The sequence below is a fragment of the Opisthocomus hoazin genome, chromosome 5, assembly GCF_030867145.1.
Source record: "Opisthocomus hoazin isolate bOpiHoa1 chromosome 5, bOpiHoa1.hap1, whole genome shotgun sequence".
NCBI classification, from domain to species: Eukaryota; Metazoa; Chordata; class Aves; order Opisthocomiformes; family Opisthocomidae; genus Opisthocomus; species Opisthocomus hoazin.
The window spans coordinates 73,601,479-73,620,895 of record NC_134418.1 but is presented as its reverse complement, the minus strand read 5'-3'; the positions used below and the strand labels follow the sequence as shown (position 1 = coordinate 73,620,895).

The 19,417-nt window shown below is 41.0% G+C and overlaps 1 protein-coding gene across 6 annotated transcripts in view; it reads right to left on the bottom strand.

Annotated features, from left to right (window-relative positions):
- Positions 1-624: 624 nt before the first annotated feature.
- GALNTL6 (polypeptide N-acetylgalactosaminyltransferase like 6) overlaps positions 625-19,417 on the bottom strand; it is a 635,741-nt gene continuing 616,948 nt past the window's right edge. For all 6 annotated transcript variants that reach the window (XM_075421728.1, XM_075421729.1, XM_075421730.1 and 3 more), the window contains 2 exons: positions 16,070-16,219; positions 625-10,079 (listed from right to left, as the gene is read on the bottom strand). In XM_075421728.1, the coding sequence (XP_075277843.1) occupies positions 9,912-10,079; positions 16,070-16,219 (318 nt within the window). In that variant the 3' untranslated portion in view covers positions 625-9,911. The remainder of the gene's footprint in view (positions 10,080-16,069; positions 16,220-19,417) is intronic.

Sequence of the window (19,417 nt, the reverse complement as noted above, 5' to 3'; positions counted from 1 at the left end):
AAATAATAGGTAATAAGCAACTCTTCCTTCCCTAGTCTTTGCAGACGATTGATTGACTCTTGCTGTTCCCCTATATGACTCCTAAATGTCTGCAGTGTGGGTACCCACTTTCCATAAGCTAATCCTGCTTAGGAAGATGACGTATTTTAGATCTTATCAGCTGTAGATAGAACCAGTGGTGTTGAGAATTTCTAGTGTGGGTTTGGATTTTTTTTTGGTGTGGAAGAGGGACAAATAAATCTCTACTTCCATGACTTTTTACTAGAATCAAATCCTCACTGACTTTTCCTATGCTTCCCTATTTGTCACTTGAGGACTATTATGTGCGTACGACCGTTTTGTCCTCATGTCTGTATTTGCCTCTTATTTAAGTGGCCATCTGAGATACGAGTTCTGATATTGCCGGAGCTAACAGCGCTCTTCATTGGAGGAGATGACTTTGGTGTCTCTTTCTGTTGGCATCACACAGCCGGCGTGGCCGGGGGCTGCGGGGATGGCGAGGGGCCACACGGCCCTGGGCAGCCCTGCGGCTGCCTGGGCTCGTCCGGTCCTTCACCCACTCGACACAGCACGTTATTGTAGCGGCAGCAGAGGTACAACAAACTGAAACATTAATGCTGTAGCTTCTGAGAGGTATTTATTCATTCAGATCATGGTAAATTTTTTTTTTAACTGTACTTCAGCAGTCTTTTACTTTGTATTCCGTCACGTAATACATCCAAATATAAAATAGGACAGGTGTACAGTTTTCATTCCATAGTTCAACTTCTTAATTACAGTCTACTAATTTACAGGCATGTGCTCTCTGTAAATCCTTTAAGCATGTCTTGAAAACATTATTTTAATGCATCAGTAAGTTGGTCAAAGCTTCTACAGCTGTTATTTACTAACAACTAAGCCAACTATCTCAGACTAGTCAGCACAGAAGTGTATGTTTTCCTTTTACTTATTATAACGCATGTATTAGTAACTGTAGTCTATCGTATAATACTTCAAATGCACACATCTGAAAATATTTTCCCCATTTTTTCAGAGCGCTATATTTCCTAAATTACAATAACCAAAGAATTTCACCTCAATTCCCAGAAAATTAGACAACTCCGTCTTGCTTGTTGATTGAGCTCAACTAGCCGCCTGTCAGCCCAGCTCATCACTGGCTGCCTTGCCTACTAGCACAAGGTAGCAGGGATTACAGAAAGTTGCCTCCTGCTCTTCTTGGCCCTTTAAAAATAGTTTACAATAGTTGAATTGCCAGGGAATGTTTTGTCCTGAACGTTGTTTAACAGCGAGTGAAGGCTGTAATTCCAGACTCTCAGAAAAGTGAGAGAAAGGGATATTTTGCAGGATACCTGCAGGAAAGGGTGTTTATTCACAGAGGTGCCTGGAAAACACTCTGACCATCAGAAAGGCAAGTTGATAAATAGAGGCATCTCAGAGGCTCAGAAGAGACCACAAATTTCTATTTTGCCGCCTAATGCTTGGTAACCCGTATGTGTGTTTCTGTGGGCTGGACTGCTGCGAAGCGTTACAAGATGTGCAATGGTCCAGATCGTCTGAAGAGCTGGTCGGTACCCAGCTGCTTTGGCCAACAGAGTTTGAAGTGGAAAAGCACAGGTCAGGCCAAAGCCAGAAGGAATGAGCCCCTTGCAGCAACAGCAACCATAAAGCCTCCCAGCCCCAAAGATCAGGTTTATATAGCCACGGTGCAGACTTGGGAAACTGGCAGCAGAGCCCTGATGAAGCATCATTATCCGTCCAGATGTAGATTACCATACATTTAGACGTAGAGCAGTAGCTGCAATTTGGAGGCTGATATGATGGGAATAAAGGAAAACAAACTTTGGGGGGGTGTGTGTCTTATTTTTCTTCCATATGAAATCCCTCTTCCTTGGCTGACAATCCTTTTAACAGTGCATTTGTCCAGCCCTCAGACCGGTACTCCGATTTCCTAGGAACTCCTTTAGCGAAGGGACAGGGTACAGCTTCTATCCATGTGTTCTGGTCACAAACAAATTACTCTGGAAGTGTATAAAAACAAACAGGAAACAAATGAAAGGGTTGTCTGCTATAAGGAAAGAGAAGGTGATGTTTTACTGCCATCTCTGCAATGTAGCTTTGACAATGAGCATCGCAGGGACATCTTTTTATATATATTACCTTTGCTGACACATTGGGGAAAAAACTGGAGCCTTGTACAGCTGAAAGCAAAAGCTGCTGCACGTTGGACAATCTCTCTCTTTTGGGGGTTTTGTAAAAAGAGCCCCTCTGACTCACTGCAGCTTGACTAGACATTAACCAGTATCATGCGCTCATCAGAGACTACACATCCGTTTCAGATTTGAAATAATGCCTTCAGTTAAAGTTGGTATAACCCATTGGTGGCTTATGCAAACCTCATTTTAATATAATTCTAACAGTTTCTTGTCTCTATGTTAGCTCAGTAAGGATAATCACAAGTTAAAACCTGCTTGCCAAGGTTAAGTTCAGCTGTTTCTAAACATTTCCAAGAAGTTCATCTACTGAATAAGCCGCCTCTGTTCCTACACATTCCCCTCTCTGGGTAGCACTGAATTTTGAAGATGGGTAAGGAATCACCGATGCAGTTTTCTCCCTCAAAGACGTTTGTCTGTCTGTGCTACAAGCTATAACTCTTCTACAGACAAAACCTGTAGTGAGATTGACCCATAAGGACAGAACTTCCTTCCCCTCAGGTACCTTTCTCCTCCCCACCCCTCTGCTAGCACAAGCTGCAGCAGGCGAAGTACCCGAGGCAGAAGGACTTGTGGCTCTGCCAAGTCAAGATCAAAGCAGCTTTCATTGCTCTTATCTTAAGGAAGGGATCTGCAACAGCAGAAATACCTCTCAGCACAAACCAGAAAGGAGGGAAGAAAGAGGACCACCATTCTGGAAGAATTCTGCAGATGGGAAGCCAGCAGAAGGCTGGAAAAAGGATAAATAAAATAACTGAAATGGATAAAAAGAGGTGAACGCTGCAAGGAAGTATGAAGGCAGAGCTACACTGTTCTATTTTTAAAAGCTGCATGTGATGTCTGAAGAGAAACACGCGTTGTCTCTATCCACATAGGGAGTAGGCATCTACTGATCTGAGCTGACGTTTCCTGGAAAATTCAGCTAAACACTCTTCCTTCTTCAGAAAAGCCTGAGATGCACCAAAACCTTGAGCTGAGGTAAAACAGCGACCATAACGTTCTGCTTCCACGCACTATCCACAAAGTATCGTCAGGAACGCGCACACATACTTTGGTGGGAAACTCAGCACTGGCTGAGTGTCCACCAAGGCTTTGGTCTTGTTGCGCTCGCGATCAATACATTTCAGAGCATGCAGTTCTCTATTCTAAACTTAAGTGATCTGCAGGAGGGGGTGGAACTGGTTGCCTCTCAATTCCTGAACGTTTGCGATGGAAATAAACATGCAAACTCTGGTATGAAGAGGTACCCAAAATTATCAGGGGTTGACCTTTGTAGGTCAGGCTTCCTTCACATCCAGAAATAAACCCAGTTCCTGCTTCTTCCCTTTGACCACCTATTGCCTCCTTCCTTCCTCAATTAAACTGCCATCTCCTAATCTCAACATTTGGCCTTTCACCTCTGTGCAAGCTCAGGACTCCTGATCTTCTTAATCTAAGATCATTACCATCAATCACTCCTTTAGGCAAGTGAAACCTTTTTTCACAGAGGCATGCCAGGGGCCTACAGATCTTTCCGGCTGAGGACAGCGTTTTAGTTCTGGTGCCAGCTGGGGTTTTTGACTAAACTGTGCCTAGTAGTGTTTTGTGCCAATTAGATGCTCCAAGCTGATCAACAGAAATTTGCTTGGGCTGCGATTCCTTCCAGCTTGAGTCATTTAACTGGTAGAGGTGAAGGATTAACTTAATTAAATCAACTAATACTTTGACAAAGCATTAGGGATACTGCCAAGGTTAATGAGGGCTAAGGTTAATGAGGACCAAGTTTTCCTTTCCTATGTCTTAATATCTTTTAGATAGCACCACTTAGCAGACTCCCTCACTGCAGCTTGCCTCACATCCCTTACACTGTCCGTCACATCTGTCTCAACGCCCTATTCGTCTGCTGCTCAAAAATGGGTCATCGTGACTTTTGCTACATCTTCTGCTGAGAATGGGCTTTCCTACTGGCCCGCTTTGCAAGGCTCCTGCTCATTCATATACTCCCTGAAGCTGGGCATCCGCCACGATGGCCACACAGAAAAAGGAGATTTCTCTTTGTGTGTAATTAACCTGCTCGACAGTGTTGCAGACGCGACACCTTTAGGTAACCACAAATTCCTCTTGTTTTAACCCATGTCCGCATTGTTCCCTTGTTGTCTGTATTGTTTTCACAAGGGCCACTGAATCGCCTTTGGCACTACCAAGTCCCGTAAAAAAAGACAAAAATACTAAGATAATGGGAACCTTAGAAATAGCTAAGACTCTTAAGGCATACCAGACTGTCTGAAGGCAATTTTTTTCAGGAACTGCTCCTAGAAAGTGATTTCTTTTTCTCTGGCACCATGCTGTCCATCTGCTGTGCCAACTGATAGCACATCGTTTGCAGAAGCCCTGCTTCAGGGGTAGCACCACTGATATCAACGATACCCTGAAAGAATAGAAAGCCACCGCACAGAGCAAATGAATTTTCTGAATGCTGCTGGAGCTTTCAGGAAATGTGAGGCATTTTTCTAGTCATCTCTGGCTTAACTTTCTCATTGTTTGTTTTTACACAGGTTTCTTAGATAGTTTTTAGAGGTTTTTTTTTTTTCTCCCCTCTGTTTAGATTTTCTTCAGTCCAGTGCATTCAGAAATATAACAAGGAAATACAAGATTACAGGAGACCTCAAGACAGATTTATGTATTACACTTGGTTAAAAAACCCCCTGTCAGCAAATAGCTATACAGATTCACTAAAATCTGATTTTCTTAAGAGTAAAAATCTTATCTAGAAAGCACTATACACTAAAAATTTACTAAACTGTATTACTTACTCATCTAAAATTTTCCAGTTAATGAATACTATTATAGAACAAGAAGTTTAGCAAAATCTCTTAGTACAGGTATTTTTTTTTTTTTCCCATTACCTTTTGGCTTATTCCTGATAATTTTTTAAACGTCTTTCAAAACTTTCTTTCGGACAGGGCAAGATCCTCAAAATCTTATATGAAAGCACTCTTGGACCCTTTTCCTCTTTCTAAGAGGATATACAGACTAGATTTGGAAGGGAACTAAACAAATTAATTCATGAACTTTATATGCTTAATACCAGCTATAAGAAACCTACTTCTGATCAGCTTTTTTGTTTTCAAGGGTTCTGAAATGGTTTCCCTAACAACCTTGATGGATTAAAAAATAAAAATAAATCCATTATCATATTCTTTTTTTTAATGTGCATCTTGTGTTCTCTTGAAAAACGCTGGGCTAACAGCATTAAAGATTGATGCTCTTTAAACAGAAAATGGATACTGGTGGCAGCCACAGTGAAAGTCTCCCAGTACTGCCTTCCTAAAATGCTCCAGCCCCAGTCTGTCTGGTTAAAAGGGTCCCACTCACTCGGTCCTTTGCAGAAGCTATCAGCAAAAATGCAAATGAATTCTGATTACGATGACTGGTTTTTTTTTTTCAAACAAAGGTGACATCTTATAGAAGTGCAACCCACCAAATCAGTTTAGTTAAGCTATTTATACACGTTTCTTCTATGATCATCTGTGGCATGCATCCGATTTCTCTGAGGTCATGGAGACATTGATGCCTGGTAAATTGACAGCAATCAAAGGTTTTTAAGTGCTTGCCAGCTTCCTTTCAAGCTTAGTCTATCTTTATCATGAGGAAGACCTACTTCAGCAGCTACAGACCGTTTATTTGTAAACTGATAACGCCCAGGAAGTACACATCACATCATTAAAATATCCATAATGTTGCTGAAACATTTGTTCTAAAGCAATCTCAATGTTCTGAAATAAGACTGCGCCCAATGAAAAGTGAAGTCTTGTCACGCCTCTGCAACAAGGCTGCTCTCTGACAGGTGAAATGTTTTGTTGCCCAGCTCCTCCTCTCCCCTTTAAGCCCTCTCCCACAAGGCTTCTGTTTAGGTTGGATTTTGGAACATATGCAGGGGAACACGTATGATTTTAGCATTTTAGTTGCACTTGGTGTTTATTCCAGCTTTTCTAGTTGCTCTCTCCTGTGGTAGTAGTTTGCTGGCCACAGAAAAAGAGTCAGATCACCTTAAATGGGAAAAGTTTAGGGTAGGTGCTGATCAACTCTTAACATACAAAGACCTTCCTTTCAGGCATGTTGATTAAAGCCCTCTCAGCCATAAAATAATTAATTGAAAAAACATGAAGCAAGTCATCAGTTGGGGCAGATTAGTATAGCTCCACTGAAATGATGAGCCCATGTCGGTTAACGCTACTTGTGCACAAGACTCAAAATATATTCAGAAGTATCTGGTATTTAAAAAAAAATCTGTGAAAAAACTTCATAGCATTTTGGAAAAATGCATATTAAAGCTAAATGCTCCTAGTGAAATATGAGAGGAAGATATATCTGTCCATCCTATCAAGTTGTTCAGATGTTTGTTGGGTGGAAAAGATACGGTTGTACGCAGGCGTAGAGAAATTCTGAATGTTAAATTAGTCATGAAATACTGTTATCAGTGGAAAGCTTTGCAGAAGACCCAAGATAGAATTTAATTTAGAGGTAGGGATGATCATTTATTATTAATAAAACTTTCTGTTGAAGGAGTCCTGTGCTTAGCAAGTCATAAACATTTTGCGAATCCATCATCCCAGATGTTACAGGAGCACAGCACTGATGCACGCTGTCCCTAGGGCCACCTTGTACCCACAGTAGGAGGATTACAGCTGGCTGTGGTGAAGCTGCATGCCAGCTTTTTTTGTCTCAGTTTTTAAAAAGAGAAAGTTGCTTAAACTGAAAGCAGTGATATAACGGTCTTCACCATTAGACTACTGTGTCCGATAACTTTTTTCTGTGCAGTTCTGGTTATACTAAATATTTGAATGGTCAGCCCATGAAGTGAAAACAAACCTCTCTCCTCCGTCTACCTATTTCCACTTGTCACATATAAATATGTACACCAATACACACACATATATATGCACGTATGTGTGTTTCTATGTTTATTAAATTTTTCTCAAGATATGGACCTTCATTTAATGTTTATATTTTCAGGTTGATCAACAGTTGCTCACTGCTGACCCACAACAAACTCCAATATATTTTTCTTATATTTTGTCTATACAACCCGAAAACACTACTTAGATAACATTTTTTTTTCCCCTCAGAACACTTTAATATTAGTTATGTGGTTTGTTTTCTGACGAGGACTGCTAGATTTTACAATTAATATCCAGCTATGAGTAAGGGGAATGTTTTCTTTGGCAGTGCAAGATGCTGTGCAATATTACTCAGAGGGATGTAAAAGGCATGGAAGTTCTTTGTCCCAACAGCAGCCTAGTTCCCATTAGACGTTTCAAAACCAGACCGCTGAGATGCAGTCAGACACTGAATGATATAACCCTACCAATCTGTGGGTGACATGAATTGCTTAGCTCGTTTAGCAATTCTCCTTTGCCTCTGTTTTGGGCATACACTGTTGCTTCCAGGACTCTGACAGTTCGAGGCCAGTTACAATCAGCAGCTCGAGGGCTGCCTGCATTTACATTTTAGGCAGCCATTTGCTTCTTTTTCCAAATCCTCTTTCCTCCTGTTCGGGCTGCAAACAGATGAAGCTACAAGAACTGCACCTGGGAAGGCTGACAGTCTGCAGTGCCTCGTCTGGTTCTGTGTACTGATAGCTAAACAAGTCTGAAGCACCCTCATTCAGTAGCCTTACTGCTTCGGTTCCTGAGTGCACCACATCTTCAGATGAAATTTAAACAATACCTAAACAAGCTCACTTATTTTCAAATCATAAAAGGAGAAGTCTAACTCTATAGACACATTTCTTTCAGATTATCTGAAATATCTCTTCACTAACTTGCAGCAATTGCTCAATGGATAGATGCATTTCACAATTTTACAAGTGCATGCATCCTGAATGCTACAGGATCTCATTCCCTTCCTAAAAAGTTCCTATGATCTACAATTTTGGGTCTTAATCTAAAACTACAAGGTGCTGCCACAAAATAGCACGTAGTTATCGGTACTGGAACCATCCTCTGGATGCAATCAATGCTCTTTGTGCACAAACACAGCTTAAGGAGCAATAAACAAACCACGGTCACCCTACTCCTTCAAAACAGGGTAGATTGCACATCAGTGTTTCGGTTAGTCAGCCACCTCTCCAGCAATCAGAATAAGCAACTTAATTACATATGTTATTTTTGGAACCTGAAAGCGCTGTTCCAGCTACCTCTTAGAGGATGTGATCTATCTGTCAATTCATCTTTCAAGTAAAAGCAGGCCACGTACTTACTTGACATAAGTTTATACTTGCTCTTACCTTGAAAAATCCCAAACCTATCAATTATGTTCCACACATCAGTATTAACAGTTTTCTGCTGACAGGAACCATAGTTCTCCCCTCCCCCCCCACTTTAGAAGCCTCTCATGCCAACAGCTTGATGGGTCTGAGGGACACCATGGGCTGTCGTGATCATCAATGTGACGGAAGTCTGTCTTAATCTGAAATGTGCCTGTGCCTAAAGCACCTAAATAGTGTAACACTGAAGTTGTTTGCACTTCTCATTTCCTCCATCATGAGATCTAAAATGCCATTCACTTGCTAACCCTGGCAAATTCATGTGATTTTCATCACGGATTTCAAAAGTTCTGAAACCACCCAGCTAGTTTCATGTCAGTTTTTCCCTCCACTCCTGTCCGCCGAGAGCACTGCAAGATCTCCGCAAGATCTTTTAAGCTGCACTGCAGGGAGCCAACACACTTCTAGGCGATGGCAGTCTACCAATGTTAATTTGACCAACCTAGTTCAGCATGCAGTATGCAATTACTTCCTACTCTCCTGATGTTTTTTTTTCCAGCCTATTTTCAATTTAATTTATACTTTGGTAAGGATTCTTCCTTTAGAAAGGATAGCTAGTCCACAAGCCTTCCATTATGCTGTAGCTGCTGCTGTTATATTTGTCACTGAAAAAAAAATCTCACCTAGTGTGACAATGCGATTTGAATCACAATTGATAAATATATCATGTCTAGAAATTTGATTGCTTTACTTTTTTTTCCTCAAGGGGGTAAAAGTGAGGGCAAAACCTTACAGCTTATTTCATGCTTCACTACAGTGTAATTCTAGACCCTAAGATATCTACCATTCCTATTTCCGTAATGAATGGAATGTAAAAGGGAGGTATTTAAAATTAATTGCAGCAGTTCTGAGGGTTAAACCTGCTTAACCCAGCCTTTTATTAAGAGAATGTCAACAGAGCATATATCTTGTCTAAGGAGTGCTGGGACATCGTTATTCTTCTACCAGCATGTTTAGTTCTAAAACCTGGGATTTCTTCAGGTTCCTGTAGCCGTCATGCACACCATATACCCATCCTGAATTATAGCATCTGTTCTGAGCTACTCGCTACAGCAGGATTTGACCTGAGAAACTCTAGAGTTTTGTTTTACTTTATTAACTTGGAGTACTTTTAAACAGTTCTTAAACAAAAAGTTTTTCCCTCGACCAGCAAGGGAATTTTCAGCCTGAACTTCTCAGCAGCATCCGGTGAGGCTCTTGGCCAAGTTCTTCAGATATTGTACATCCACAAGGACAGCCTGCTGGCTCTTGCTGTGGCATTTTCTTAAGCCTCAGAACAGATTTCCTGGATCTAGGAAATCTAATTCCTGACTCCTCCGACCCAGATGCTGGCGAAAATGTAGTCTGCAGTCTGTACGTAAGTGGGTGCGTTCATTCTTTTTTTTTTTTTCTTTCTAGGAACTGGCCTTGCTGTTAAATTTTTCTAAAACAGTCATATTAATATGTTCAAAAATCCACTGCTGAGTTTCAGATAAAGGATCACATCTGTTCATGAAAATCTTCTTCTCGGCTGGGTTGCAATCTATGCAGCTGCTGCTTACCGCATGGAACAAAGTTTTGTCCTAAAGGAATGAAAAAAAAATAGATTTAAGTAGAAAATGCCAAGTCATTGGAAGTGTTCTCATTTACAGAACATGGATTAACACAGCCCTGCCTGAAATGACTTTGTGGTCTCTGTGCATTAACCTTGTGTAATAACCACAGCTGTTATTAGGAAGCCATAGAGAATGGAGTGGTTTTTTCCCTTGGGTTATTATCCTTCACAAAACTGGGGATTCAAGAAAGAATGAGGAGACATCTTCTGATCTTTAACTAACAACCACATAAAATAATGAAAAAGTAGAATGTCTTTTAATAAGCTTTTCATGTCATGCACTTGCCTGGACCCCATTTAAATGTCTGAACCTGAAAAGTGTTGTTTTTTTTTTTTCATTTGGGTTTGTTTTTGACAATTTCTGCCATGCTTCTGGGCAGGATGATCTGTAACAATCTGTCTGGAAAATGGATACTCTGAAACTTGAGGAAGCTGTTAAAAATGAATTATTAACTGGTGTGATGGACAGACAGACCCAGGACTGATGATCTCGGTTCTCACCCCATGAAACGCAGACTTCGCCTACGGCTTTGATAAGACCAGCTGCTGAAATACGCTCTCTCTCTCCTAATAAGAAGGAAATCCTAACACTGTTTTAGTTCCCTGTGGAGATTTTGGGAGGATAAGCATGGATTAAGTTGCTTTAAAAAGGATATTTATGATGATTAATTTTATTAATTTTTACTCCACAAAAGTGGGGCACATTGTAAGTAACCAGAGTGTGAATCTTTGATAAAGCGGAAACTACCCAGATGGGCAACTGGTATTTGTGGGTTGAGTAGTTTCAACATACTTGGTTCGCGTAGGCAAGCATTTGAGAGAGACAGATGTGGGAGTGATAGATGGTCTGAAAGTTTCCAGGGACTATACATTTACTGTATCTGTTGAAATAAATTTCAGATTATTTTTAGTAAACGACATCCAGGCCTTCCCCTGAAGAACATGACTTGCCAATATTTTAATGCTGCTCCAGGATGTGCCTGCTTGCCCAGTTTGTGAGAGGGGGAAGGGAAAAAAAAGCAGCTACTTGTCAAATTGCAGTTGATCAAAAACTCAGAAAAGTGCTCTGGGTGCTGAGCAACAATCACACAGAAGTTTCTCTTTACTCAAAAATACCTCGCATTCAAAAAGGAGCATGAAGACAAAACTAGATATAACACAATAAGTCAACAAGAAATAGCAGCTATTTAAAAATGCATTTTAAAAATGAAGGTTTTTTTTTTTAAATTTAGTTAAGATGAAATAGATTGATTTGGGGGGACGTGAAACACTAGTAAAGTACAGTGCCTATTTTTTATAGTAACATATGCAAGACAGCAAAGCCAACAGCATCTCGTGCTCGGGCAGAGGGTGATGGTGTTACCTCTGCCTTTCACAAACACTGGTTCTCACCTCCAGCGGCTGCCCTTCCCCCAAAACTGTGGCTGAACACAAGCACACAGAAGACTAATCCTGAGGGATGGGATCAAAGTCAACAGGGCTAAACCAAAAGGATAGAGGCCTTTCCATCATGCTCCTTTTTGCTGTCGAGGTGAGCGGGTAGGAGACTTCATCTTGCAAGAAGGGGCTAACTGTACCGTGAACAAAGGGCTGTCCTGTCCTTACTTGGAGGTGGGCCTGCAAGAACTCCCGAGCACCCTGCGGGGTGGTGCCGGCACCCCTCTGCACCTTGCCAGCTACTCCTGTCCCTCCGTGAGAGACTGATGGAGCGGCACTGCCCGAAATCAGGACTCGGTGACTGTGCCACAGCCACCCCGCCTGCTGCGAGGCCTCGGAGGAAGACAGTGTCTGGTTTTCCTTGCACCATAGATGGGCACGACGGTCAGCCAAGCTATTAAGAAGCCAAAGCTGGAATAGTAGAAGCTTTAATAGGATAGCTGGTACAAGAAGAAAGGAAACTGCTTCAGTATAACAAGCGTGCTATGAAAAACACTCCAGCCTTTCTGAAGAGAGCTGGCTGTCTTTCTTCTCACAGAAATATCCAGGGGATGCAATTTTTGAGTGAAGCATTGTTGGTGCTTTCTTTTAGAAAGTCTGGTTAATAGGAAAGAAGAGCGTCTTTTAAGAACAGGGACACAGTTACCACTCTGGAAAAACTTCTGGCTGACTTACCATACATAAAGGCCTATTAATTTATCATCACAAGCTTATGCTGACCTAAGGTCAAAGCCTGCTGCTCTTACGGATTTCAATGGAAACAGGCTCAGGACTTTAAGGAGTAACAGTTGCATGCATCCCTGAGGAGAATTTTCCAAGAGAAATATATAAATTCTTCTTTACACCAATATTAAAAAGCCATAAGAGCTCTTACGGAGACTTTTCTAACATCTGAAAACAGCAAAGCAATTTTTTTTTCTCCTGCACGAGGGCAAGTCTGAAGACTATTGTGCAGAAGAAGAAACTTCTCCATAAGATAATGGGCCTTGACAGTTCAGGGGGTTGGTAATGAGACACAGAGCCTTTGATTTCTTCTAGGTCACTGCTATAATTATGGCCAGGGTCAACAGCAACTGGAAGTCATGATCAGCTGGTGGCTGCAGTAGTTTATCTGAAACTAGTTGGTAGCCCCAGCAGTTTCAGCAGGACAGATGTCCATATGATAAAAGCCACTATCACAATGACACGTCTTTGGTTGTCTGAAGAAATAATCTATGGACCTACTGTGTGAAGAGTGAACTTACTCTTACAGTTTGTCCCCGAAGCTGTCAGAAGAGTATGAGCAAACTATGCTGCATGGTTTTTGACGTTGTCAGTCTGGCATCCATCATAATCACTAGGCTCAGGGTAGAATTACAGTATAACTAAACTGACTTTGCAGAAGTGTTTCGTTTTAAAGACCTACTAAATCAGACCCCTCTTGGATACTTGTGCTCTGCAAATAGCACTAATGGGACTAGAGCACATAAATTGAATCATACTTTATAAGACCCAATGCATTACCTATTAACCCAGAATGATGCTACATTGAAAACCAGAGGCGTATTACTTCACTGGAAGGAATGGAAATTTGTAGGCACTGTGGATTTTTGGCACTGGCATGCTTAGGAATCTGAGTCATGAAAATGGCTTCAGCTTGGGAAGCCACTATTCTCTAAAATCTCTACTAGTTTCAGATTATTTACATTTATCTATCTAATTTCTCATGTTGCATCTGCCATTGATGTCATAGCCCTATTATGGTGCCAATATTGTTTTTTCCACATATTAAACTCACTTTATTCTATTTACAACCCACAGTATTGTTTATGGTATTACTTGGATTCAGTCTACTCCATCGCTTCTTACAGTGATTTCTTAAAGGTATCCTTGGCTGGTTTGGACTGGTCCTAAAAAAAATTGATTATTTAATATCACAGACTTACTAGACTTTCAAATAGTTGGTTGGATGTAGTTTAACATGTAGCTATATATCTGATTATCAGTATGGGAATAAGAATAGGTTTTTGACACATGCTTATTAGTGATAGCTTTGATTTCATTCATCTGAAAAGAATCCACTTTGCATGCTCTGAGACTGCACTCCAATGAGAAAAAAGCATAGGTAATGGGGAGAAGCCGGAAATTTTTTCAGAATAGCACTCCTTACCCAAAGTAAAATACTAATGTATCCTACTTGCCACTAAAACATTTAAGCTGTTTTTATTTGCCAGTATCCAAATACAGGTTGTTAGGGTTTCTATGCTATAAGAATACAGAATCTTAAACCAGTGACTGGCTTCAAACTGTATTTGCAGCACTTTGTAATCACTTCACAGCCCTAACTTCTTCTTACCAGTGGCTGAAGGATGCAAATGATCATGAGAAGAGACTCACCCTTAAAAGTTTTATAGGAACAGTAAGATAGCATGGTAAGAAATGCTTCATATTAAGCATCTTATAAAATACTGACAAACAAGGTCATTTTTCCTAAAACAAGGCAAGAGTTGTTGGCAGTATGGATATATGACCATTAGGAAGCTACAGCATCTGTAAGTGTCACAGAGAACAGAACAGAGTTGCTGACCTACTCTCTGTTTTTTAAAAGGAGGCACTTCTTTCTTTACCACACTACTACTCTTATTTATTTAGGGTGCAATTTTGCTAGCATACCATCTGCTAGGTAAAGGGCTCTAGTACAGATGTGGTTAAACTGACACAACATCCTTTTGTTGTACATTTTTTTTTCTGGGGGTGGGGAAACACTATAAATACTATTGCCAAGATGTTTTCAAAACTAGACAAGGACTATATCATTAGGATTTTGGAGGTATAGCTGTACCACCAAAACCCTCTAATGTAAATCTGCCCTGTATCTCAGGAAATAGATGATGTGAAACAATAAAAAGCTACTTAATGTGTAGCCAGACTAAAACTAAGCCTAAAGAAAACCATAGATACATAATTCTATTATTCCAATGCAGTTTCTTAATTTGAAGGTTTATGCAAACTAATCAGCTTGCTGTCAGGCTGGTATTACAGTTAAGGCTGTGTCAGTACTTCCATCATGACAAAATTTTGTGGTATTTCTTGCTGAGATGGAAATGCCTGCCTTGCGCTGAGAATTTTTATGTGAGCCCTGTCAGCCTTCTGGAAATGAAAAATGAACCTGTGCAGAGGATTTAATAGAACTCACACTGTGTACTTTTTTCAAATGTCTGTCTTTTTTTTTTGTTATCTGCTGTATTCTGTCCACATCAAAGACGATGAGCCTTACAGAGGGCAGCTCCAGACCTGCGTTTTGTCTTATGAACCGGCTACATTAGGCACTAATGAAGTGCTAAAGGTACGAAAGCTTCTTTCTTGCAGCTTGGGTAGGCAAAAAGATAAATCGGAAGGGTTTTGAAGCAAGAAGGTATTATTATGGCATTGTAAAGCCAGATATGCAGCAATACAGCCATGGCAATTTATATCCTTTAAATATCTGGCCCATACGTTCTACCTTTATTACAGGCAATACCTCAGTTTCAAAGGGATTACACTTCTGGAAAATCTTCTGGTGGATCTCCAGTTGCAACATAAATAGGGTAAAAAGGCACAGGCTAATAAGGGTAGGTACTCAGAAAAAGGGTAAGGGCAAACCTATTTTTAGTGGTTCCGAATTAGTTTTCTGCTATATATAATTTCAAACGAGAAAGGAGAATTAAGGTTTATCTGGCAAAGTCCAATTCCTGGCACTTCGGCCTCAGCTTAAGCAAGGTGGCAGGCAAGGCACAGTGGTCACAGAAAAGTGAAGGATGCGTGAGAGGAATCTTTAGCACTTCAGAGATATCTATGTCCTTCTCCTGCGTGGAATACAGAGTTTATTAGCGAATTTTTTAATCAAGGCAACTTGCTGATTATCCATTTAAAAAACCTAACAACAACAACTCGGTAGCATTACCAGGACTTTTTGCCCTAAATGGGGCTCTGACAGTTTCTAGCTTGACCTCCTCTTTTCAGTGATTTATAAAAATGGGCTGAAACTTAGCAGATCAAAGTAGTGTCTAAGCTGCTTATCTTCAGTTTATAAACTCCTGCCTTCTTTGGGCTTACAGCAGTGCTTTTAATGTTGAGTTAGGGGGTTTTTTTCTGAGGGAGATTTTTTTGCCACACGTAATCTTTAAAATGTAGTAAAATAATAATATTTATCTTATGAGCAGCATTGCTGCTGTCATATTGGATGAAAATATTTCCAACAGTGCCTCTGTTAAAATGACACAAGCATCTTGAAGTGCCAGAGTGGTAAAACACCTTTCAGGGAACAGATCCAATGCAGACACCCTCTGAGCTGGATCAGATCCATTTTCATTTAAATTTGACCTAAATAGCTGAACGCTCAGAAGGAACATACTCTAGAGAGATTACCAGACAATTAAATTGGAATAAGACGAGGTAAATTTTAAAACAGAACTTCTCTGCTGGGAAAACACAAGCCTATGCTGAACTGAATACAGGCTCAAGACAGTCTGAACCTCTGAGATGCCCCAGAGCGACTCCGACCTTCCTATAGCTCCAGTGCTGGTTGCCCTTCATCCCGTGACAGTCATACAGCGTGACGGGGCTACTGTGCGAAATGGCGTCGAGGCAGAACTTCCTGGTGTGGAGCGGCTCCCCGGGGCGGATGTCTTCTCTCCAACCAAAGGTGAAGAGCTAGAAAAAGAAGCAGGCAATGTAGTGATGTATTACAAGTGAAAAACATCTAAAACCACACACAAAGCTTGATGCTCGGCTCATCGCAGCTGCTGATCAAACGAGATCCTGCCCATGTATGATTCAGTGACGCCAACTGCCTTCACTAAAGTGCATCGGTGGTGATGTGGAATACACCCCAGAAAGATGCAACCCCTATGGCAGCGAAGAAAAAAATCTCTGTTGACACAGTTCTGTGGCGAGGAAAGGGGATACGCTGTACGAAAGCCTTTAGTTACCCCAGCCAAACAAGCACTCGTCTGCACCAGGACTCCAGCTACCCGGGACTCAGAAAGCCTCTGCTACTGACTTTTCTCTAGCTCTCATTCGGGTCTGAAGAAGCTACCTAGAGAGATCTTCCCATCATAGCATCCTTCCCATGTTTAATGAACAGTTTCCATCTGTTTCTGTAGGACACTGTTAGCACATCCTCTGTTGACTGTCTTTTTTCCCCCCAAACAACACATGTTAAATGATCGTCATCTTCCTACTGCGAAACCTGTGAGCTACAGGCAGCTTGTTAAAGCCCTTTTTCTCACTGCCTGAGAGGAATTGTGGAGGCACACAGTTAATAGAGGAATCCTTCTCAATCAGACGCCAGCTGTCTGAAGTGATGCTGTGACACTGCAGTCTTTCAATCATCAGACGAAGGTGACAGCTCTGACAGCACCAAATTTAAGGATGCAGAGTGCATTTTCCTTTCCCGTGGACCAATCCTTGCGGAAAACAGGTTGCAAATTTCTACCTAGAAGCTCTGCTGAGAGCTGTGAGGCGTTTTTTTTTCCTTTTTTTTTTTTTGGTGTCAGTGCTGTTCTTTGGCTTTCCCCATGACTTGATTTTCCATAGTATAAATGGAAACACAGCACTGAGGAAGCAAAGCTCTCTTTAAACATGTAAACTTTGCTAGTGGAAGCTGTTTAGCTGTGATGGTTCATGGGGCACTGCACTCAGGCTGATAATCTGGAGAAGCAGCTCCCCACACTGTGCTCAGACTGCCTCCAGCACCTCACCTACCTCATCTCGGGGTCGTTTTGGTCCTAGCACCCTGCTCCCTGCAGCGTGTACGTTCCCTGATAGAACAAGTATCTGCAAATCCACACTGAAGACTGGTGTTGTGTGGGTCTGATCCGGAATACTTCTGTTGCATTTCCCAGATTTTAACCCTCTCATTACGATAGCTGTCTTCTTTCCACAGTCTTCATAAAAAGTACAGCTTTTAAAAATAGTCATCTTCAATGCTCTACCATCCTCCAAATGCTGTATTTGAGAGGCACTACTGTCTCCCTCGGTTTTTCAGGCACAAAATACAAGCACAGATCTGAATATTTGCCTTTTTTTAATGTGTGTCTCACTATAAGCCCTTGTTCTCTCTGTTAGCTGCTGTCATTCCCTATTTACTTCTGTATTACAGGTTTTCTAGACAGCGTTTTCTCAGTCTGCCTGTGTCCTGCTTATTTCTTCTTTCTCCCAGAGCGCATTTTTCATTTGTCTGCAATTAAATGCAGTGGACAGCTTGAAGTTAATTTTTAAACCAATCCCTGCTTTCTAAAAGGTTAAGTCTTCTCCCACTTTTCTTCATGTTTTTTGAAGCAGCATCACAGACTCCCTACGAAGATAACTTTCCATTTCACAAACAAACTCAGAAGTAAGATTTGGTACAGAAAAAAGCTACGTTGCTGCTTCTTTAGAAAAGGAGAAGCCTGAGATGATTTTTCTGTAAGGCAAAACCAACAAAAGCCATTTCCTTTCTCTTGCCCTTTACCTTTTTACAGCTGGGTAATATACCTAGAGCTCAAAGTGCTGAATAACAAATACCTAGAGGAATGGTGTGGAACAGTGGTTCTGCGATATTCTCACTCCCGTGAGCCTGAGTGAGCTCACTCACGCTAGCTTTTAAATCAGATCGTACTGATCCAGGGTATCTCTTTGCCCTTTCCACTCCTGTGTGGTTTCTGAAGCCCACCAGGGCCATGTCCTCTTTGAAAGTCCGGACGTGGTAATGATGTCGAAGGAAAAGGGTTAAAAGGTATTTGTGATTCCAAATTAAACAACTATGTAGGCCTGTGTAACTGATGGAGTACCCGCCCCTGGTGGAGTCAAAACTTTGAAGAACAGCACAGAAAGCCCCAGGATAAGACAGGCTGTAAATTTCTGTCTTGCTGCTGACTTAGATACACGTACATGAATTTGGAACAAAGTCAAGACAAGAGTGTATCCTGTAGTTACCTTAGGTTAATTACAATACTAAAAATCACACCCCTAGGAGGAGACTTTATATGTAACCCTAAGACCACCCTAGTATAACAAGCTGGACTAAAACTGGGACATGCGGGAACAAGCTTTTGTACAAGTGACCAATCAGCTGCTTTAGTGTAATTTCTTCTTTGTTAGTGTTTTATATAAAAAACTCCATATGTTTCTGAGAGGTGTGCTGGCTGTTGTTAAGTGCTTGGCAACCTACTCTGCAGACTAGCAATAAAGAGAAGTATCTCGACTCAGTGTGTTGATTGGCATCCCGCACATCGGGTGAAGAGCACTGATTTAGGGACAACAGTAACAGATGGAGTTGTTTTATTCCTTTCTACTGAAAACTAGGATCTGTGTAACACTAGATCTCAATATTTAGACTAGCACAAATTCTTCTTCCTCTTTCTCAGCCTCCTGTTTTGTATAACATTTTCATTTTTAAATTAACAAGTATGTCTTCTCCCTAGTGATAATACTATAAAATCAACCTCGTTGGGACAGAAACATAATTTTAGGACTAGGAGGGATAAGAGAAAAAAATCGATCCGAAAAAAGTTATACTTCTCTACACACCCGATTAATACTAAAATCTTGTACTTACAGATAAAATTTGAAGGCCTATGGTGCTTCTGATCTCATCGTTCTATGCTGTCCTCCATTATATAGCAAATTTTCTCTAGTTAATGTTAAATTTGGCTCATATAAGAATTATCTTTCCTCTGCATAACGTGCGACAATGTTACATGTTATCACTGAAAGTCCCAAGTACCTAACGCTCTGCTTTGCCACCACCTGTTACTTTGGCTTTTGTTGTTCCTTTGACCTAAGTTTTACACCCTTCATTCATTCCTGTCTGCTTGTTGATTTGAAACAAGGCTGCACCTAAATTTCCAGGCACATTTTTAGGAAGGA